Raw genomic sequence first — 23,322 nt, forward strand, 5'->3', positions numbered from 1 at the left:
CTTGTTGGCCATGTATTGTTTAGCACTATAGCATAATTAGCAGGCGCGCTTGCACACAAGGTCAAGAAACATTTTCTGCCCAAAGTGGACAATGTCAGGAAAAAAAAGATTGGTTAAACAAAACCCAAGCAATTCTACAGGACGGAGATGAAATATAATATTCACTTTAATGTGATGCATTGTCTTTTCCAACAATGGGACTGATAAGAAGGGTCGCGCAGGTGAGGGATTCATTTAAATATTCAATTTTCAAATGTAATATTCACTGTGACAGGTACTGTCTATTTCCACAATGGTGCTGATAATAAGGTTTTGAGATAATGGGTAATGGGATGTCCTGATATTTAGAGCCTTATTAAAAACACACTTTTGACGAAGACGGTCCTGTTCAAAATTATCAATATTCTGCTAAAATGCTTCTTGTTCCCCCAGGTAGGAATAGAATGAAACCCAAAATCCCGTTCTAATGTTTTTTTTTTAATTTTTCCTGCTTACACTTGACTGCCCTTTACTTCTCTTTAAATGTACCACCGCCTGTGTTAATGGTTTATATTGTTTCCCCTTTAATGAACCAAGTTAGAGAGATACTTTTCACCCAGTCATTGGTGTATTTCAAGAGCTGTGATGAGAAAAAGGAAGAAAAAGCGGGCAGCACACAAGGTGAAGTTTGTTTCTCTTGGAGGCCTTTTCACTCACAAAAGACTTTTCAGAGAATCTTAGAGAATCTTAAGGGTCAGGGTTAAGGTCACGATCATTTGTCCTTTACTAAACTAAACTAAAAGATTTCTATCCTTTCAATGGAGACACTACATACTCCAAAGCTCATGAAAATCTGGCTTATAGGTACAATGCAACATTTAAATTCCACAATTTAAAAGCTTATTTTTCACCTCTTGACATTGACTGTGGTCGCGTGTATATTTACACGCTTCTTGTTCTGCAGGATGGGAACTGGGACTGTTGCGTCTTCAAGCGCTCTGCAACTGTTTAAAAGCAAATCACATGTTTTCTTTCGCTTTCTTCTGTGGCTTTACATGAAGCCAGCTTTACTGTACGCCTATCGTGCATGTGTTGCCGTGTGCACATGTGCAACACAGTGTCTTTCATGTTGGGATTGGTTAAGTCAACGGTCAGACCATTACACTGTGTCCAGGGATCTGGTTTCTGGCCCACATCTGGCCCTGCTTTATGCACCAAATATGTTCAGTCTCTGATCTGTTACAAGCCCTCTCTCTCACACACACCCACACATGGACTCACACAATTACAGTTTTGCATTAACTCATGCGCACTTCATTTAATCGTCGTATGGACGGTGGTAGCAGTAGGTGTGTGGAGTAGAGAGCGAAGCGCGCCTGCTCCCACTTGAACGCAAGTGAAACTGAGGGAACTTTGTGTCAAGTATTTCTTCTTTTCAGCTCTCAATGTGCTAACATTAGCTCAGCCAAACAAATACTGTCAGAACTCTCCTCTTCATCTGAAAACAGATCCACATATTCTTTAACCCGCTCTCAGGAGGTCATCTTTGCTTGGAAGAACAGAGCAGCAGTTTACCTTACCTTTAAGGAGTAAGTTGTCTGTGCACTATGTGTCCCTCTTTTTTTTAAGACTGCTGGAAAGAAGTCTGAGCAAACGGTACTTAGACTTCTGAGTTCTGGGTGTTATAGAAGCCAACAACCCAACAACAGTATCTTCAAGCATGATTTTATCGTCTATTTATTCACATTTCATTCGTTCTTTAAGTGTTTAATTCAGTATGTTTGCGAGAAAGGACAGGAGGAAGAGTGCATATATATATATATATATATATATATATAGCGATGTGGAGCCAATGAAATAGTGATAAGTTTTCCTTTTTTGCTGAACATTTATGAAGTTTAAATAATTTAATCCAATTAACAATCTCTGTTCTTGAATGAAGTCACTGTTTCTCTTCCTCTGTTCTCCCAGAAATATTTTCCTATAATAATGATTCTGAAACCACTGAGCTTATTTGCAATCGGTGTGGTGGTCCACAGAGAGAGGCCAACATATCTATAGAGGCTACAACCAATCAGAGCAAACGTACATGCGATGTAGCAGTTTGATGCTATCCAAGGTAGCTAGCTTAAAAATTGGAACTATAATGGCTTACAGTTCAGCAGTGTCACACATGTTTTTCATGAAGATATCTAGAAGTGATTTGTGTGAAAACGAATCTGATCCAAAAGTATTCATAAGGCAATTTTAGGAACGACAAGTTGACCACAGTGCAGAGACGACTTATTCAGCCTGTTTTTTTCTCCAAAGAAGGCGACGATAGCTTTTCTGTGTGGACTGATCGCAGCCAAACACTGCCGCCTGAGTGAGACAAACATAATCCCTTCAATTCAGCTGTTCTCTCGGTTATAATTTTACATGAACAATTCTGTGGATAGCTAGATTAGATATTTAGAATGTGATCAAGCATAGTGAAAGAGTCGAATCAAATGATTTTAAAGCGAAGGATAACTTCTTCTTTTTACGTTACATTTAATTAATCGCCGTACCAGTAGAAGTTTATAGCTGAGGACTTTTTTTTTTGTGTGTGTGTGTGTGCCTTTATGGGCGAGATAGGATTGTGGATAGAGTCAGGAATGGAGGAGAGAGAGACTCGGGAATGACACGCAGGACAGGAACCACAGGTTGGAGCTAAACCCAGGCCGTCTTCTTCACACTACAGCTCACCCTATCCACTGAGCCATTAATGTTGATTACTATTATTTCATTTATGGTCAGCTGTTCACTTGTTTCTTTGAGACGATACAAGAAAAATAACATATCAGGTTATGACATAAAAGTCGAACTTTCATTCTTAAAAAACCCCCCAAAACCAACACAAATCTTCCTCATGCCTGTTTCATCTTTCATTCATCTTGATCCCTACTTACTGTACTTGTCCTCTATCTGAAAAAAACAGTATTCCCCTCGATATCACAACCACACACATCATCATGGTACCAGATGTTGCAACAGTTTAAACATGTGCTATAAGTGTTGAGGGGCTTTAAACTCTCTCCCCCCCCCCCTCCACTGAGAAACTTGAAAGAAAGGAAGCCATTAACATGACAAGGGGCTTTGTCTCACAGATCGTCTGCTTCATCTTCCCAGAAACAAAATGCACATGTACAACTCCAAGAAGAAAAACAATATGCAGGTCAAAAATGCACATAGAGGGGAGAAAAGGAAGAGAGAGAGGGGGAGAGAGAGAGAGAGACGGATGGAGGTGGGTGGTGTGAAGAAGATGAGAGGAGAGAGGAAAAGTGAGATGAAAGACATACTTTGTGATCCAGATCGGAGCTCGTTAAGGACTCAAATCTGCATGAAAACATTCCGATAAAAAAGGTTTTAATTACGTGCTTAAAAAGACAGAAAGAGCACTGGAAGTTTTTTTTTAACGTTTTCTTTTTTTCCCCCCATTGTGTTGTTGCAGAAGAGCTCCATTTGTGTCTAATTTATGGAGTTATATATGCATGAAAGATGCAGCGTTAAAAAAAAAAAAAAAAAGACCCTGAGTGTTTTTCAGTGTGTGTGATTCCCAATCATTTTAGTTTATTGTTAACTCTCCTGCATTGTGTTTCTCCCGGCTTCACACTGGGTGTTGAGTTTAAACGTACGCTCTCATCTCTCTGTTATACCGTCGAGCGCATTGGATGCAATTATTCAAATAGCTTATTATCTGAAATGGACATGGGGGAAGTGAGAAAGCAAACAAGAAAAAAAGAAAACGAGTCTGGAAAAAGCCAGCAGTGGAAGTGAACTGAGCCGAAACGTGTAGCCTCGTCGAAGCCTTAAAGGTGGAACTTGGACAAACATGGCTCCTGCTCACAATGCTTTACTCAACCATCAGAATAGCTGACGGATTTTTTCGCTCTCCTTGCGTCCTCTCTTGATCTCTCTTATTGCTCATTTCTTTTCTTGCCTTGCCACTTCTCACTTTCATCCCTCCTCTGTCTCAGTCCCCCCACCCCCCCCCCCCCCCACACACACCCCCAACTGTTCAAATATTATTTCTCCCCCTTCTCTCGTCCTCTCCCCCCTTTTTCTTTTCTCCCTCTCTTTATCTTGTCATTGCCTGTCAGTAGGGATTCCATCGGCGCTGAGTGTTGTGTGCGTGCGTATCTGTGAACACATTGAGACTGAGATGCACTTAAGAGCTCATTGATTTAAAAATACCTTCGATATTGGAGGTCCCCCTCCTGCAGATCCGTTCAGAAGCTTATCACGAACGCACACACACACACACACACGCACACACGCACACAGACATCCACGCAGAGATATGCATAAACCAAAGCTCCACTCCAAAGTTTCTCCTTAAACTTTGTGATTGACCTAGTTAGTGTGTCGTTTTGACAAGTTGTCTGTTTTGACACGACATCCTCGGGTGTTTATCAACATCCATTCTGCCTATCACACTTTCACACGGGGAATTCACGCACACACATATACACTTTAAAGCTAAATCAAGCTCCGACTTAAAAAAACGGGCAGGAAGTAGAGTATTGTGTTTGCTATAAGTAAGTGAATTGTCTTGATTTTGGAGACGTGAAGAAGAAGAAAAAAAAGAGAAGCTCTGGTCATTGTTTTTAAGGCTCAATTGTTTTTGTTCTATTTTGTCAAAAAGTCCATGAATGGAAAACACAACCTGTATTACTGATGTTCAAGAGACTACCTGTTAGTGCGCTCTGAAAGTGTTTTTATTGGCGATCATTTGTGATTCAGCTGCTATGTTGTTGTTCTTTTTTCCCCCTTTTTTTTTCTCTTTTGCCATAGCTCAGGTTTAGTGTGTTTAGCGAGTATGGCGGCTGACAGGCAGAGGTGAGAGGTCAAAGAGCCAAGTTAACTCCATCAATCCCCATGGACAGTTACAAACGAGCCCTCAACTCTGGCCAAAACAATCCCTGGATCATGCAGGAGGCAGGGGGAGAGGGAGGGGGGAGAGCGAGCGGACGTTTGACTCAGTTTGACACAAGGAGCTGTTATGTTTATGTGTAAAACTGACAAAGGTGTGTGTGTGTGTGGGAAAATACACCAAAACTGCATTTAAAATGTATTTTTTAAATTTCATTAAATTGCATTTTTTTAAATATCACAGTCATAAATGTGACGTCTTAGTCCTTACATGATATCATCTAACGTCTTCAGACTACAAGAAAAAGTCCTAGTATTTGATAAAGAAGATATTGTAACACAAGCGCTTAGAAAAATATTTGACTAACCATGCGGTTCAAAACTGTCTGCGAGCAACAGCAGTTACTTTTCCATTTGGACTGACCCGGACACGGAGAACAACCTGGACGAGACACAGACTCTGTGAACAAACACAGAGGGGATAAAAAAAAAACAAAAAAAAAACAGTCCAGAACATTTCCTGACAAACTTGTGAGGAATCACACCCGCATTGAAACACATGCAGTCCCACACTGGGACCTACACACACACACACACACACACACACACACACACACACACACACACACACACACACACACACACACACACACACACACACTTGGCAGAGAATTGAAGTGGGTAATTAGGAGAGGTCACCAAGGGAACAGACAAACACAAGCGATTGTCAGACACACTCTATGCTCATGAGAAGCGTACACACACCACCGTTCCTGTCTGTGCGTCTTCTCACCCACCCACCGCCAGCGTCGCCTAAACACAAATATATGAAAACAAGACTGAATATTTTATCTCAAGTTTTGTAAACAAGGACCCAAGTTCCTCTGTTTTTAAAGATGCAGCTTGTTGAGATTTGATTCGCAGCAATTAAAAAAAAAAAAAAAAAAACATCAAAAAGGCAGCTGCAGCTACAGCATCGTCCAACAACAACAGCGCAAACCGGATCATATATTATATATATTTTTTGTTTCTTTATATTCCAGAACCACAAGAAGGACAAGAAGATATGTGCTCTGGTGAAAGCGCTCACAGAGAGTGAGAGGCTCCGCTCTGAATGTCAGGCCGAGGTAAAAACATCTTCATTATGCCCCAAATGTTTTAATCCCATGATTCCAATTAATGTTAACGATGTTAACCGACTCTGTGATTACTCTTTCTCCTGTCAGATAAATTAAGTTACTGTTATATTCATTTGATAATACGTAGACACAAGATCAGAATCTATTTAATTATACCTTTCTTGCATGGCATGTTAATTGGCGAGGAGTACGTTTTGTGATCAAAGAAGGACATTTTATTGTTTGCGCTTGTTAAAATGTTTTTTAAGGCGATTTTATCAGTGTCCTTATGTGTGTTGTGGGATCGCAGCAATGATCGAGTGGCTTAATTTTATTGCATATTTCCCAGTTGCTCCGAAGAGAGAAGGCTTCAGAGAAACTGTGCGAGGATAGGGATGAGCTGAGAGCCAAGATGGACGACCGGAGCAGGGAGTGTGTCCACCTCAACCAGGCCCAGGAGAGACTGGAGGCTGATTTGGCTTCGAGCCATGAGAAACTCCACACCTTGCACCTGGAGGTCCATCTCTCTCTGTTTTCCGAGTGCACGTGTTTGTTCGCGTACATGCACGCTCGGGTCAGAGCCGCGCGGCGAGATCTCTCGTTGATGACCTAATACCTACTTTAGGTGTGCTTTCTGTGTGTTCAGGTTCGCAGCAGAGATCAGCTCATCCTTCAGTTGCGAGCTGAAATGAAATCAACTGAGCAAAAATACCAAAGCGCACAAGAACAGGTGAGGTAGCTTTTTTTGTTTCTGTGGATTTATTTTTTTAATTTCCCTCTGACTTTTTGTTTTTACATTTTGTTTCCAGGTTTAGTGTTTTTCTTTGAGAAAAAGGTAGCTTTTTTTCAGTTTAACTTTTCTGGGATTTTAAATTTGTCTCAAGGCTTAAATTCCTTTCTAGGTAGTACAACACAGATTTTTTTTTTTCTCTTTCATATGTTCAGGCGAGGTTGAGTGAGCACCCTTGTGTTGTTGTTTTTTTTTTTCCCCAGCAATGACCTGTTTTACACCCACAGAGTTGCACACATCCACTCGAGGGAAGTGCCCAAACCAGCAGCAGTCTACTACTGTTGGCTACTGAGCAGCTCCATTAGAGCAGTGGGAGATGAAGCACTTTGCTCAAAGGCTCCTCGAAAGATGCTGCTAAGGAAAAGGGGAATCGTTACTCATTCATGTCTGCTGTGCTCACATTTTCCCAGCTGGTCCTCAAACTAAACTGGGATACTCTCTGACTCAAACCTGATTCCCTCACTTTTTAGACTACTGCAGCCCCCTTGCTATCAGTCTAGAGGGACTTTATTTGCTTATCAAGTTTTTCCAATTTCATCTATTGCAATTTCTCTCTCTTTTTCTCTGCCTTCCTTGTCAGGTGGCAGCACTGGAAGGTGAGGTCAATCGCTGGAAATGCAAGGCTAGAGGACACCAGGATGAGGCCTGCAAGTTAAACAAAAAGGTTGGAGATATCGAGTGCCTTAAGGCCCAGACGGAGAAAGACAAACAGCAGCTCCAAGATCAACTGTGTACTAGTGAGCAACAGGTAAGGAAGACTTATCGCCTCTCCTCTTCACCTTTACTCATCTCCACCTCCACTACAGGTGGAATGTATTGTGAAATCTATAGATCAGAGGAACTCTGACCTGGAAGCTGTGAAGCAGACCGACGAGATTGAAGCAGGTTAAAGCAGAACAACTCTGAGCTCAGACAAATTCAGAGCAGGTTGAACTACAGAGAGTCGGAGGTCACGATGCTGAAGGGTAGTTCAAATCTGCAGCACATAGCCGCAGAAAAGTCTTGTGATTTTTGAGGACCAACGATCTTACGACAGATGCATTTTTTTCTGTTGATCTAAAGAAAAAGAAAAAAAAACAGCCAAAAAAACACAAATTTGGATGTGAGCAGGCAATCAAATAGTCTTCAGTAGGAACAACAGCAAACCCATTCACAAAGCTTTTTGTCGCTGTCAACCTCCATATGTTACCATCTCGATCATCTGCATTAACAAAAGAATGACCTGTTGTTTGTTAACCTCCCATGTCCAATTGGACAAATTATAAAAGCAGAAATGAAAGATAAAAGAGAGACTTGGAGAATTAACTTATTATCATCCGAAGGTCGTCTTCGGCAGTCATGCGTCATCCATAAATACACAAGTAGGCGGCCAAATGAAGGTCAACGCGATGTGTTTTCCATCATGTCTAATAAGGGCTGTGTGTTCCTCCAAAGCACAAGCTCCTGATTATGGTCACAAGAAAGCCATGGTATTCCCATTAAGCTTTATTAGAGGGCCTTTCATCCAGTGACAGAAAGACAAACTCAATCAAACGTCACAACAGTACCCAAGATGTGCGCAAGTAAGATACGCATCTCAAAGTAATTGAAGTTAGTGTCTGATAACGGGCTAAATTAGTGTTTTACATGGTGTGATTCTTTTTTTACCGTTACCTTGTATAACCTCCATGAAAAACAATACGAGCACACTCTCAGTTTTAAGCATTCCACACATACGCTAATACACCTACTCAGGTTGTTCAGATTTTGACTCTAGAGGAGAGAATGAAAGTTGATGGTGCTACTCCACCCTCTCCTCTCCTCTCCCATCCTCTTCTCTCTCTGGTTCGTCTCCGTCTCCCTTTGCATGAGCAATTTTTCCACTCAGTCATGCTGCCTCCTACCCACTGTTATAGTCCTAGATGTGCCCAGCTAATCCCTGGTTAAACCAAGCTGCAGTGAACCGCTGAAATCTAACTAGTTGGCTGTCATTAGCCGTAAAACCCCTCATGTTCTGATCCAGATTAGAGCGGGATTAACGTGGATGAACTCAAGCTGAGTGTTGGGAGCGGGTTTAACTTTCTCAACCTCTCCGCTTGAAAGGTGAGCCACGGTAGGATTCCTTGTGTAACACCCAGATTAAGCTTGGTTTCACTTCCTGGGTTCCCCCGTGTTCATTATCAGCGAGGTTATTGTGGAGCAGCACTTTATATTAGACAAACTAGCGTGCGTCTGTCTTTCACTTTTTCCCCCAACCTTCAATCACGAAGCGGCGTCATGTCGAGAATTCTGTTTGCTTATTTAGTGCTGTGATGATGAGACTGAGAGTCGAATCTTTTTATGTGTTTCTCCAAGTTCTTTTTGTTCCTACGTTTCCGAGCTTTATTGTCATTTTCTCGAAAAAATAAACGAAGTCAGTTAAAGTTTTGAGCCGCTAAGAAAATGTCAGAGGAGCCCCCCTGGAGGAGTGAAAGCCTCCTTAAAAGCGAAACCATCTTTCGGTCACTCGACCAATCCTTACAGCTGTAAAACTAAACTAAAGAGCACAGTGCTTTTCTTTCTTGTCACTATTTATGCTTCACTTCACTGTGTTTGCCTTCAGGTGCAGACATTTGAAGGGAAGCTCAAGAGGCAGGAGGTTGAGATGGAGCTTCTTCAACAGCAGCTTAAAGGAGCCAAGGAGGAGCTGAAAGATGCCAGTTCACAAAAAGAAACTGTCTCCGTTTTTAAACAGAAGTACACTGCAGCAATAGAGAAGGTGCATAGGGTGCAAGGGCGGATGGAACTTTTGGAAGAGGAGCTGCGGTATTCACAACAACAGGTAGATCAGAGTTTATGGTGGTGCATGGATGGTGGCACATTACCACTATTACATTGTGCACCATTTCTCAATGGCATGGCTTCATTCCTTTTAAATGTCCAGTAAGGTGCAGTGCACAATCCTGCCTTTTCTTCACTATGTCACATTCCGCAGCTAACAGACTCCAAATTAGCAACTCATTCTGTGAAGGAAGAGCTGGCAGAGATGATGCATAGACACGAGGAAAAGGTCGGCCAATGGGAATTCTCACAGGAGGCTCTGGACCAGCTGACGGACGAGCTCCAGATCCATCAGAATCTACTGAGAGAGAGTCGGCGAGAAGCGGATCGTCTTAGAGGCCTGTTAGGATCTGTGCAGGAGCAGGTGGACACACTGAAACAGCAGGTTAGGATAAGGTTCAAGGTTCAAGGTCCTTTACGTATGACAGTGATTTTGTCCTTGGGCAAGACACTTCAACCAAAGTTGCTCCTTCTTCCTCATCAGCCGCATGTGAATGCGTATGAATGGGATGCATTAATTCTGATGAACACTTTACTGAAAAAGGTGCCACAAGTGTGTGAATGGGTAGACATGACCTGCAGTGTAAAAGTCAGAAGATGAGAAAAGCAACGCTATTCAAGCTCAAGTTCATTTACGAGGTTTTTACCATGAAAAGCTTGTGTTTTATTGTGCATGCTAATTCTATGTCACGTCTCCAATCAAAAATGAATACGCCACTTATCAGGTGGTCACTGGTAACATTGACTGTGACTAGGGCTTGACCTGCGTTTGATCCAAACAAAAGGAACTTTCCTTCCTTCGAGTGCTGCTCTTCTCTTTTTAATGATGCAGTTTTTATGCAACTCCACCTAAGTGCTCAACAGGAGAATTTCAAATGCATGAATCACTGTTTGGTGTTGCTGTGTGTTCCTGCATGGGCTCCAAGGTGCTTGCCAGCTCCATTAATACTGTGCGTGCAATGTGTCATTGCACGAATGTGTGTGCACGCGTGTGTGTGTGTGCAGTGGCGTGTGTCACTTAATCTTTTCTCCTTTTGTTCTTTCTGTTTTATATTTACTACGTCAGGCAACAAATGAATCATCTTTATTACGCAGAAATTTAATTTGGATGAACTTAACTGCTGCCACCAAGGTCAGACGGGCAGAATGTCATTTTAATCCAATCAACTTTAATCTGTTGGTTATAAAAGAGTTAGGCTGTTGAAGAATGGCTGTATCTCAGGTCCTTTATTACGCCGGCTAATGACTTTGATTGTGAGGCGCCTATCAAGGGGTTAGGAGCTCTTATGGAGCTTCTCGTCCGGCTAATTCTCCGCCTCATGCCTCTGTTGAGCTCAGCTAACCCTAAAACCTCGCATGACTTTGTTCCCTGTTTACAGCAAAAATCCATTTTGAGAGAAAGAAAAGAGACTTGCTTTTTATATTTTACAGTTACGGCATTTCATGTTTTAAAAAAAAATAAGGAAACAAAACATACACTGTAGCTTTTCATGCTATCTTAATGCTATCTTGAAGATGGTACATTTGTATTCCGATGAGGGCATATTTCTCTATAGTGTAAAGATGAATACTAGAAGACAAGTAAAATGTCTTCCCTTTCCTACAAAGATGTCTACTTTTAAATTAGTGACATCATTTGCCAATATAAAGGGCAGCCGTTAATGGACTAAGATGGAGGGCGGTGATACATTAAGCAATACATTTAGAATGAGCTCCATGCTCGTCGAGAAGACTTTCATGTGTAATTAAGAGAGCAGTGCTAAATCTGCAGTGCGCTATTTGCCTTTGAAAGTTTCCCTGTCAGAAGGACTTGTTCCTGTGCTCGCTGCGTGTTGGGAAGCTGCGCTTGGAACACCTAGGCCGTACGTCTCTACGCTCCGTGATGCAACACATCAATTCACAAATCAGTGTTATCGTAACTACGTGTTAGTCACTGCCGTTCATTAGGTAACCCAAAAATGCAGATCAGCGGTTGACATGGAATTCATTTGAAGGAGCACGGCGGAGTTTTGGTAGTTGGAGAAGTGAAACAACTGTATTTTTTTATTTTCTGAACTGAATACACAAACTTTATTCAAAGAAGAAAATGGATCCCTAAACTCAGTTTGGAGGCAAAAAGCTACCCGGAGAGTCACAGTTTCACTGATGTGGATCCACCACCATCACGTCTCGTGAAGCACTTTATCTTCAAACAATTCTCCTCTGATGACAGTTTGTGTATAGAGTTGTGAACATATACCACAGAATCTGTACACTTCTCCAACTTTCACTTTTCTCTACCAAAACTCCATAGTGCGCCTTTAACAATGTCGCCTTTTAGGATTTAGTTACTTAAACAGATTTTTGTTTCAGTTTTTAGATCAGTTGCTGTTTGCATTGTGGGGCTTTACATTTTCAGTGATTTGAATAACGACAGTAAAAGCCATGTCATTACCATTATTTCCTGCTCTGTTTAACTATTTAACTTGCTCTCTCCACTTGTAGAAACAAGTGTTGGACGGCGACCTACGGCTACATCAGCAGCTTCACTCCCATTCTGACGAGGAGTATCTCCGCCTGCTACAAGACAGGCAGCAGCTTCAGCAGGTAAAGTCGTGCTTCGCTCCATATCGTACGTTAAAGTTGCACAATAAGAGTCACTCTTTGTGTTCGCTATCATCACACCAGGCAACAAGCACTTCAAAGACAACACTGTAGGAAATAATGCACGACTCAATATGGATTTGCAGTAAGGATGTGTCTCACATTAAAAACGCTCTCACTTTGTTGTTTGTTCTTTGTCTCTGTGTTTGTGTGTGTTTGTGTGTGTGTGTGTGTGTGTGTGTGTGTGTTTCAGCGATGTGCCTTGCAAGTTGAGCGCCACGCGGCGTGTGAAAAGGCTATTCTTCAGATGAAGTCAGAGCTGGAGAGACAGTAATAACGGAGTCTATAAAACTCTCATTCTCCTTTACTCATCCTGGTCTCTGTCCTTGACTCTCCTCTTGTGCCCTTCCCATCTGCCTCCACCCCCTTCTGTTCTTTACACAGCCAAGGGAAACACATAAGGAACACTCTCCTTTACTCTGTTCATTGATGCTCTTTATTCCTTAAACAGCAGTTTGGACAGATCCGTCACTCTGTTCTCTGCTTCTTTTTTTTTTTTTTTGACAGCGCTCAAGAAAAAGCCGCTCTTAAACAGAGTCTTGTTGCATCCAACCACACCCACAAGAGTGATCGCGCCCAGCTGGAACAAGAAGGACTTTGTCTGAAAAGGGAAGTGACGCGCTTAGAGGTGGAGCTGGAGGACAACCGAAAGGTATTCGAGTAACATGTGTCTCCTGATCGTCCTCTCATTAAGAGATGGACGTATTATTTTGACGTTTTTCCTCCACTGCTTTTCAACTCGTGAGCCTCCTTCCTTCTGTCCGACGATGATGCCCACGCTTGCTTCTCGCACTGAGAACAAGAGCTGGAGACCAAACAGAAGTTTCCAAAAGAGGAGTACTCAACCCACCTCCGCCTGCACCACAAACACACACACACACACACACACACACACACACACACACACACACACACACTCCACTCATGTGATTGTCCCGTGATTGCCTGGCAGAAACAAATTGCCTCGCCATTAATTAAAGCACCAAACGTGCCAAGGCTGGTGAAATTGACTCCAATTAAGAGCTCAATGGGACACTAAATATTCAAATTACTCAAAGTGGTGACTGTAGCCTGGCAGTGTGCCAACGACGCTGGCAGTCATAGAGTCATTGTGTGTGTGTGCGTGTGTGTGTGTGTGTGTGTAGGGGAGAGTGGAAACACTTGATTTTACACGTTAATTTGTGCGTCCTTTGGCACATACAAGTGATGGCATGTCATGCTTTCCAGGATCATAAGCACACACACACACACACACACACACACACACACTCACATATTCTCTGGAAAACATCAAGAAGAGTAAGAGTGTGAGTGATCCCAATCTGTAAAATACTACATTTATATCGTACATGTAGATGTATTGTTCTTTATACACTCTATTTGAAACAGTGTTTAGAAAAAAAAAAGCCTTTTAGATAAACCACCTCGCAGTAAAACCTTCTCCAAACGTTTGTAAAAAAAGCACCCAGAAAGCAAAAGTGCAACATTCACAACTGGTCAGTTTGTGTCTGTTCAGTGTGCTGTTTGTGTTGTGAGTACATCAATTCACACAAACAAGCCGTGAAGGACTTTTCAATAATTCTGCGATATGCAGAGATGTCTGCTGTTTGCCTTCCAGACCCTCTCACACATTTTATTTGCCCGAGCCAAACAGCTCAGACATGGTTTGGAAGTTTGCATCCAAGGCGATGTGAGAAATGCCCTCTACCTTTTTTTATTTTTTTTTCTCTCCGTCTGTTTGGCTTAGGTAAATCTGTATTCTATATTTTAAAGTCTCAGTCAAGGTCTCTCATGAATAAAAGCAAATGTAGGCAGGTAAAAAATAAATAAATAAATAAAAATCAAATGAAAGGTCGTCCACAATACTCATTTTAGTCTCCCTTTAATGCACGCTGTGAAGTGCATTTCAGACACGAACTTGCAAGACCCTTAAGATGGCGATAACGTCACGTTCCCTGACTGGCTTTCCCTCTTGGCCTTCACGTTTTCTGCAGGTACATGCGGCACTTCTCTGTCAATCAGAGGAGGAGCTGAAGGAGGCCACGCGAGAGGCGGAGAGACGGCGCAGCGAGCTGGTCGTGCGGAGGGAAGAGTTGGAGACGCTTCAGGAAGAGTTTGAGAAGAAGGAGGAGGAGGTGAGGAGCGCCATCGGAGACAAACGGAGGCTGTGCTTTCAGAGCGGGCGGTCGAGACGAGAGCTGGAGGAGCTGCGAAGTAGGCACCAAGTGACAGGTAACAATGGCAGTCGTTGAACGCAAACAGAAATCACTCCACTTATCAATTTTAAGTCAGCTGTATGAATAAACTATCCCTCTACAGCCTGATGAATATTCGTTAATTAACACGTCTTTGACTGAAGTCTGGTCTTCATTTCATCGTTCACAAATTGCAAATTCTTTTTTTGTTTTGCTGAACTTTTGGCAGTGTTGTGTGAATCAGAAGCGTACAGCGAGGTGCTGTGCCTTTTGTAGAAGACCCAGCCACACTGCTGTTAGTGCAATCAGTTTGTTTAAATTAGCCAGCAGTGGTCCAGGAATGTGGTGATTCAGCCGCTCGCTGTCTGCGTGCAATGTTTAACTCACACAATATACGCACACACACTGAAGATAGAGGTTTGATTTAATGGCGCACTGCTATAGCTGTATGGTAATGATCTGGTGTGTGTGTGTGTGTGTGTGTGTGTGTGTGTGTGTGTGTGTGTGTGTGTGTGTGTGTGTGTGTGTGTGTGTGTGCGTGCGTGTCCATTGGTGGTGGCCTTTGTAGTTGTGTGTCAGTGCAGGAATGGTGATGGCCGGGTCTCTCCGGGCACAGAAATGTCTCATTAAGAATTAACGTACACATCTACGGTCACGCCAGGCAAACACCTCGCATACACACAAGCGCACGCGGCCATTTCTCCCAACTCCCACAGCTTTAATTAGCACATACACATTGACTCTCCTAGGTACAAACACACACACGCACACACACACGCTCACCTATTGTCCGCAGAGAGATGAATCTGAGGTCTCTCTCTGTGGCAGACAGTGGCTGGCTTGCTCGGCGAACACTGCTCATTAACAAGATCGAGACAGAAGGACAACGCTGTGTAGCTTGGCCTTTTGTCTGTGATCAAAAACGCATTCCCTCAACTCTACGTTCCACACAAAACCACATATTATTCAGCTTTTACCTTCAGCAAATATACAATCCAGCAGTGCAGAGCCTGTTGTAATGACTTAAGAAGAATAAAGATGCATTATTATGACAAAGGGGGCATTGTTTACCTGGATATAGCAGTGGCCTGAATAGACTGGGTGAGGAGTTAGCTGGAGAAATTACTGTCATGAACAAAGGGCCTTTTCATTAACACAGCGCCCTTGTCGAGGTGTTTTCTCTATTATGAAATCACCGACTTGAGTGGCGATGATTCTTTTTGTTGCTCGATAATAGTAGATTTGGTTGAAGACGGACTGGATTGTGAAAATGTAAAGGTTAGCATGCGGACTGATAGAACACTGTGGAAACACAAAGTGACATATACAGTAAAATAATAGGAGAAGAAACAGGAATAGGCCATTAAAGTCATATTTTATAAGTTAATTTTATTACTGTGCCTTCTCTCATTGGCTGTAAAATGAAGGAACACAATGTTATCCGCCTGTTTGATTTATTATAAAAGGTATTTGGCATTTTTGTTGTCTCTATCGGATCTTCTTTCTCCACACGTGAGGCTGTTTTTTTTCGTACGTCAGCCTGATAGCATCTTCCCGTAATTCCATAATTTTGACGAGGAATACACAAATGTGGAGCCAGGATGTGATGGATATTCCATTAAAAAAAAAGGTCTCCGAGGCCATTTAGGAGGAATGTGAAAGGAGGAACGAAACGGAGGACAGGAGGATGTGTTGGGAAGCGGCGGAGTGTCATGTGGACGAGATTGAAGCGCGTGAAGGCAGCTGGATTCAATCAGATTGTGGCAGGAGAGGCAGAGGAGACGGAAAAGAAGGAGGGGGTGATTAAAAAAAAATGGTCGGAAAAAAAAAAATAATTAAACTCGCCGTGTGACTGTATGATTCAAATTGACTGTCACTCTTTGACACTGTGCATTTCCTCTGTGAGTCTCACTTGTTTCTTACCAAATGAGTGAACGTAACAAAACTTGATAAACTACTGATGGAATTTGAGGTCGAGTATCGTCTTGAATATCTCTTTGCAGCACCTACAGTGATGTGTTTCTGAACAGCTGATTTGTTGGAGGATCGTGTTCAGCTCTATGCCACATACTCAGAGTGCATACAGTAAGAGAAGAAGAAGTGGAGCTTTCTTGTACTTGTAATGATCGTTTCAATACCAACACGTTGACAGGGTGTGTGTGCGGACCTCTCTCTTGTCATTCGTGTCGGCTTTTTTACTTCAAAATGTGATTGAAGAGGCGCTGGAGGCTCGGTGGTGGATTCACACACCCGATGTGCGGAGGCTGTAGTCCCCAAGGTGGCTGGCACCCGGTTCGGATCCGACCTGTGCCTCCTTTCCCACACGTCGTTGTCCACTCTCTTTATCCCGGATTGCTCACTCTGTCCACTGTTCCAAAAATAATAAAACAGACTGAAGATCAGTATTCTTTATCACAATTAGTCATTCCAATGATGGAGATTATATCACTTTAAAAACAGAATCCCCTTTTTTCATCGCCTTAATGGTAACTTCTCAATTTAAGAGCATCAATATAGCATTTCTATATATTCTAAAGAGGCTGGTAAGTCTTTTTGGCAAGGCAAGTTTTCACAGCAGCTACCTGTGACACTCAAGCGGGGATAGATGTGTAAAATATTCAAATACGACCGATGGTGTCATCTTACACCTTGAATAAGATGCGTTGTTAGGCTGGCCGTAATGTGAAATAAATGTGATGCTGTGTGACGACAAATGAAATAACGGCGTAAACAAAAACACAATATCCATATTTCCACACTTCCAGGAAAACAGAAATGTGATATTATCTCCCTTCTGTGCCGCTGATGTGCATCTGCCTAAAGATGATGAAATCATTATTGTGTGCTTGTGTGTGTGTGCTCGCGCGCATGAGCATGCATGTGTGTGTGTGTGTGCTGCTATCCAACCTGGATCCCTGGACGCACACGTGCACAGGCCTCTCTCCTCCAATTCACCTCTATTACTAGCTATAATCCCATTTCACACTCTATCGATCCCCAAAACTGTTGTTCACCGGAACCAGCAGCAAACACTGGCATTTCTCCCCATCATTTCACCACCATTGTTCTTTATTACACAAAGAAGCCCCCCTTTTGTCTCAGAGCAAACTCTGCCCCGCTGAAATATGAATTATAAATGTATGGCTAATAAAAGAGAAGGGGGTAAAAAGAGAGAGAGAGAAGGGGAGAGAGATAGAGATAGAGAGAAGTGGTTGGTAGAAACATCAGAGAAAATGACTCCTTTACAAGAGTCTATTGATCAGTTTCTATCAAAGGGGGATGTCAGACATGAGATTACCTGGCAGTTTGAGCATTAGGTGCCGTGTGTTATAGCCCCGGGCCCTTGTACCGCTGCCAGAGGATTGTAAATAAAGCGGAGAGGAGAGAGCAAGAGGGGAGTGTGTTGGGGTGTATGTGCGAGTGTGAGTTTTTAGATTTGTGTGTCAGCCTTTGTCTTTGTTAGTGTTCACAGTTGTGTGCATTCAGGGTTTTTTTTTCTCTTCTTCTCCTGGTGTATTTGTGTGCATGACGTTGTTGCGGCTGTCTGCCGGCACCTTTTGGCTTATACCCAAAAGCAGTGTTGCAAGCCCGTGAAACTTCAGAAAGAGAGTGAAGGAGTCTTGGGAGGCTTTGGGACGTCTCCCGAGAGCACCTCAGCCCGCTACGAATCCCCCAACAAAGCCAAAGGAAGCCCCTATGAAGCCTTATGAAGCTTTTATGAGGGCCGGGCAGGGCCCAGCCTTGCCCCAACTACTGATTCAGGGTTAGCCAGGTTCTCTTCCTTCTCATGTTAAAGGTTAGCTGTGAGAGCGGGCTAATCTGACTGTAGATCTGTGATTATAGACTGATGCTGCATGATGGGCTTTGAAGCTCGTATGAAGGCATCGAGAAGGGAGAGCGATTGAGACGGCGTTAGATTATGGAATAATGTCAGACCTTAAGTTGTGAAGCCCGACTAAAACGGTCAAGAAAGTGAAAGAGTGAGTGACCCAAGATCTTAGATTGAGCGCTAATGTCATAACTTAACTTTGTGTAGCCCACTAAAAACAGGTCATGTAACAGCCCAGACCTCAGAGTATGTGCTACTATCCTAACTTAAGCTATTAAGGTCAAAACTGATTTTCTCAAAATCCGCGACCTGCTCCGGATTTTCGTCTTGGATGTGAAACATTTTGGTCCTCTTCAGTCATCAGTCCCCACAGAGCTCGATATTCGGCACATCTTATCTGCTTTTCTGACTTGATCACCCGATGTTTGTCTGGTTTCGTATCCGTACTGTTGTTTACTTCACTTTTGTATCTGTTTTAATAACTCTACAATTTGTAAGTTTGGAGAAAGCTTTTCCCTTAATTATTTTCTTTCGTGTGTTTTAGCCGTGTGTCCGTGCATTGCTTTGCCTGTGTGTGTGTGTGTGTGTGTGTGTGTGTGTGTGTGTGTTTTGCTGCAAATAGGAGCATTTGTGTAAACGGCCAGTCTATGAAGCTAATTGCTCTCTCTGTGGCCTCCCCTGGTGGGAGGTGTCACTGAGGTCACCTCAAAACTAATGACTTGAATGTGAATTTGATCGCCATTTCAAGTTTTCACATCCCTGCTTTATTGATTATTGAGATGCACGGCAAACTTTAACCTTGAGGTTCAGGAAAGTAGTCAAGGTAAGGCGCATGCATGCACGTAGACACACAAATAAAAGTGTTTGTGCATCGTTAAATATTTAGCAATTCCAGTTGCTGCTTCAATTTTCCTGGGGCTTCAGTTAAACAGTTTGGAAGCTGCCGAACCATGAATTTATCATAGCTGTATTAAATGTGGATTTTCTCTTCTTTATTTCATCCTTTCTGGTATTGGTTTTAGCTCCCCCCCCCTTTATTCAGACTGTCCCACCACTTCTATCACAGCGTGGCACTTGGCCCTAAAAGCTTCACGGCAATACACATACAGCATTTCTCTATTTTCTATTTCGCACACTCAAATACACAAGCACACCTGCAAAGTCAAGGTCCGTCCTGGAAATATTCAACACACACACACACACACACACACACACACACACACACACATACATGTACACACGCGTACATACACACACCTCTTCACATTCAAAGCACACATCTTCTAAATATTCACCAGCCTTGGTCACCGATGGCTGACAGTTTATGTTATATTTCATGAATACTGAATTTAGTGAAAAGGTTTTAAGGGCTCTGAAGAAACATTGACTCACAAAATATCACACACACACACTACAACAAAAGAAATCTTAAATTTTAAATTGGGGAAAAAAAGAAAAGAAAAACCAAAAAACAAAAGAGCCTGCAAAGCTAACCTAACCAAGGAACCGGTCTCATGGTTTATTATGCATTTGTTCAATGGACTACACTACTAAGTGTAGGACAATGGGGTTTTATTGCATGTAGACGGAGTAGACGGCTGAAAAGGGAATGTGATTGAAGGGATGCAGTCACAAGCACGAGCACAAGAGGCCTGCTCAAGGTAAAGAGTGCCATCTATTGACGATGTCAGGGAGCGCTTCTTTTGTCTCTCAACAAAAGGGCTGCAGCGCGCTCTCTGTGCAAGCAGTGCACTACTTTCTCTGCTTCCTTCCCGGCCTCTGAAAGGCACTCAGTGCCTCTTCTGTTGTGTAGGTCTTGGTTCTGCTTTGAAGAAGGGTTCACAGTTCATATATTTTCCCACTCATGCTGAACTTGATGTGAATCAATAACCACCTCCATGCATATGTTTTGAACGTCATTCTATCAACACTGGCCTGCTGGAAGATGTGAAGTAACGTGTTTGTCTTATTATTATACACACTTCCTTCATTAAATGAATTAAAATGAGATATGAACTCAGCTTCAAAACCTATTTGACACAATTTAATTAATATCTCCACGGGATTTTTTTTTTTTTTGTCACAAGACCATGTGAATAAGGCCTGCTCTCCAGTGAATCAGTGTCTGAAGTGAACTGTTGCTCTTTATCTCACACTCCTCTTCCTCCCTCTCTCCTGCTCAGTGGAGGAGTTGGCAGCTCGTGCAGAGGAGGCGAGGCGGATGGAGGGGTGCCTGACGGAGGGAAAGCTAGCAGAGGAGAAAATCAGGTAAGGAAGGGGGAGAGGGAGAGAAGCTTCTTCTCTTATCAGATCTGCCATCAACACCTGTGTAATCAAAAGCTTTAAGCTCCTTTACATGCCGCGTGCGTGCGCAATGTGTGATCAAACATGTGTTGAACAGCGCAGCTTTAAATTCACCGTGTTGTTTGTGAGTTAACTTTTTTTTAGTTCGACTCTAATGTTCTGGAGAGTTTCTGTTTCTCTGTTTGCAGAACAATCCAAATGTGTAACGACGGGACACAGTGGGTTAGCAGATGTTAGGTCAGGGAGTTAGAGTTCAGAGTCGAGACCCCTGCGTGACCCCTCTGTTGTCACCAGGGCTGCGGTGGTGACATCAGCAGGCATGTATCACCCAGTGGAGTGTGTGTGTTTGTGTGTCTGTTTGTGCGCTCATAGTTGTGGTTGTGGCTTTGGCTTCGACATGACCTCACTGCAACAACGGTCTCCGTCTTAGGGAGTTTCTCGGTTAAGTTGAGCCGTGGAACATTTTTTTATCGCCAACCGACAATTTCAAACTGGGCATGGAGACTTCATAAGTAACATTCTGAATTATTAGACTTTATTACATTTTAAAGCAATTTTAAGCACCGAATGGTAAAAACAATCGCTGTGTCTGCATATTACATCCATTTGCGAAATCATGCTGTTTACTGTTAACCCAGTATTATCTAATAACTGCACAGACATGAAAGGCTTTTTAAGCAACAACACCATACTAATGGCTTCCATCTGTGCTGTGGGAAATCCCCTCCTTTCTCCACAGGATGCCTCCTCTCTTACTCTCCTTTCTCTCTCACACTCTGTTCGTCCTATCATGTGTTCTCTCCAAGGACCAATCAATCAGGCTTTTTCTTTCCTTCAGTTTCAGTCTCTCCTTCAGCTTTAGTTACTCTTTTACTGTCAGTTTGAAGTTTAGTGCTGAAACATTTAGTCCAGCTATCCATGTGTAAAATATGTTTAAATTTGTAGAACCGGTCTTTTGTTATTCATAAGAAAGGATCATTTCTTTGGCTATGTTTGTTTTAGCTTCAGTAATTGCTAACAGGGACTTTGTTGTATTACTTTATGAGCAATTCTGTTCTTTGAGCTCTTTTTTTTTCTCTATTGGACTAAAGTAGCGTGGACTGCTGCACCCAAACTCAAGTTCTTTTCTTTTTTTTCTTTCTTTCTTTTTTTTTTTTTGACTTTCAATCTCCTCTTCATCTATTGCACAGACAAGGATTTTTGGACGATGAAAGTGATGTCCGGTTTTAACATAAATGATGGAAACACTGAATGAAAAGTAGGATTTCGGGGTGTCGGTGGCCTAGTGGTTGGTGATCCTCTAAGCGGCTTACCCGAATTCAAATCTGACCTGGGGCTCATTTCCTGCATGTCATTCCCCACTCTCTCCCTCTCTCTCTCTCTCTCCTTTATTTTCTCTCTATCCACTGTCCTGTCTCGAAAAGTGGAGACACACAGAGCCGTCAAATGTACGAAAAAGAAAAGAAAAAAAAAAGACTTCACAACTTCTGATACAGCCATACTGAATTGCACTGTATTTCCTGTAATTGAATAGAAATCCATGTAAAAATATAAGAGTCAAAGTTAAATGTGGAGTCTGTCCCTCTATTCAAATTAACATGTGAGAGTCAAATTCAGAAAACCCTTACTTCATTCACTGTCCCCTGACTTTTACCTGTACGAGGACAAAATCTCTGTACGTTTCAAACACCTTTAATTTTTCATGTTTATATGAGTTGTGGGTCAGGAGGAGGGCTTGTTTGTTTTTGTTTGCGTGTGTGTGTGTGTGTGTGTGTGTGTGTGTGTGTGTGGGGGGGGGGGGGGGGGGGGGGGGGGGGGGGTCACTGGGGGGTGTTGAGACTCACCGTGCGGCCAGAGCGAGGCTGTGGAGGGAGGTTTGTGGAAATGGTAATCATTTGTTGTATTGATCTTGCTGTAGCCAGGGCAGCTGGCACGGCCACGCACAAACTCACTCGCACTCATGTACACACACACACACACACACACACACTCACACACACACACACACACACACACACACACACACACACACACACACACACACACACACACACTTGCAGACACTAACAGACTCACACACACAGACGCACAGTTGCATGGCAGAAATAGACCCCTTCATATTGATCCCCTTCACATTCCCTTAGCTGTGCTGCCACACACACTCACACATACACACACTTACACACACCTACACACACACACACACAATCCTTTTTTGGCTTATGTTAAAGACTGACTGTTCTGGAATTCGGAAAAAAACAAGCATTTTCAAATGAATTATGCCTAATTTGTTTGACACGTTGAAATGTGAAAACTCGCCTGTTCTTTTATCAGTTTACTTAATTGTAATGCATTTTGCCTCCTTTTTCTGCTTGCAGGTCGATGGCTGCGAGGCTGGAGTTGGAGGTGGCGGAGCTCAAGAGGAATCTTCAGCGTGCTGTCGATCAAAAACTTGAGGCAGAGCGAGAAAAACAGGATGCACAGGAGCAGGTAAAGAAATCCACAGCAGCCGTCAGTGAGACAGTGAAGACATAGAAATAGTCTCTGTACTCTGAGTGCAGTGTTTCCCAATTGTTTTTCTAGTATCCCAATCACTCTTGTAAGCATATTGAATTTGAGTTTTAAAACTCGTGTGAGAGTATTTGAGCCAGTCTGCTGTACGACATCAAAAACTAATATTACCACTCATCTGTTATGGTCTACTCTTCCCTCCTCTCCTCCCATGCCCTCCAAGGTCTTCCTTTCCTTTCCTTCGCCTCCTCTTCCCTCTCC

General features: G+C 42.7%; 1 protein-coding gene across 2 annotated transcripts in view; it reads left to right on the top strand.

The window, feature by feature from the left end:
* Positions 1-23,322, top strand: part of LOC306835009 (uncharacterized protein) — a 93,888-nt gene that overhangs the window by 50,090 nt on the left and 20,476 nt on the right. For both annotated transcript variants that reach the window (XM_079361377.1, XM_079361378.1), the window contains 12 exons: positions 5,916-5,999; positions 6,340-6,507; positions 6,637-6,720; positions 7,361-7,528; positions 9,362-9,580; positions 9,734-9,964; positions 12,064-12,165; positions 12,416-12,492; positions 12,730-12,874; positions 14,217-14,454; positions 20,430-20,514; positions 22,929-23,040. In XM_079361377.1, the coding sequence (XP_079217503.1) occupies positions 5,916-5,999; positions 6,340-6,507; positions 6,637-6,720; positions 7,361-7,528; positions 9,362-9,580; positions 9,734-9,964; positions 12,064-12,165; positions 12,416-12,492; positions 12,730-12,874; positions 14,217-14,454; positions 20,430-20,514; positions 22,929-23,040 (1,713 nt within the window). The remainder of the gene's footprint in view (positions 1-5,915; positions 6,000-6,339; positions 6,508-6,636; positions 6,721-7,360; positions 7,529-9,361; positions 9,581-9,733; positions 9,965-12,063; positions 12,166-12,415; positions 12,493-12,729; positions 12,875-14,216; positions 14,455-20,429; positions 20,515-22,928; positions 23,041-23,322) is intronic.

This window comes from Symphodus melops, assembly GCF_947650265.1.
Source record: "Symphodus melops genome assembly, chromosome: 14".
NCBI lineage: Eukaryota > Metazoa > Chordata > Actinopteri > Labriformes > Labridae > Symphodus > Symphodus melops.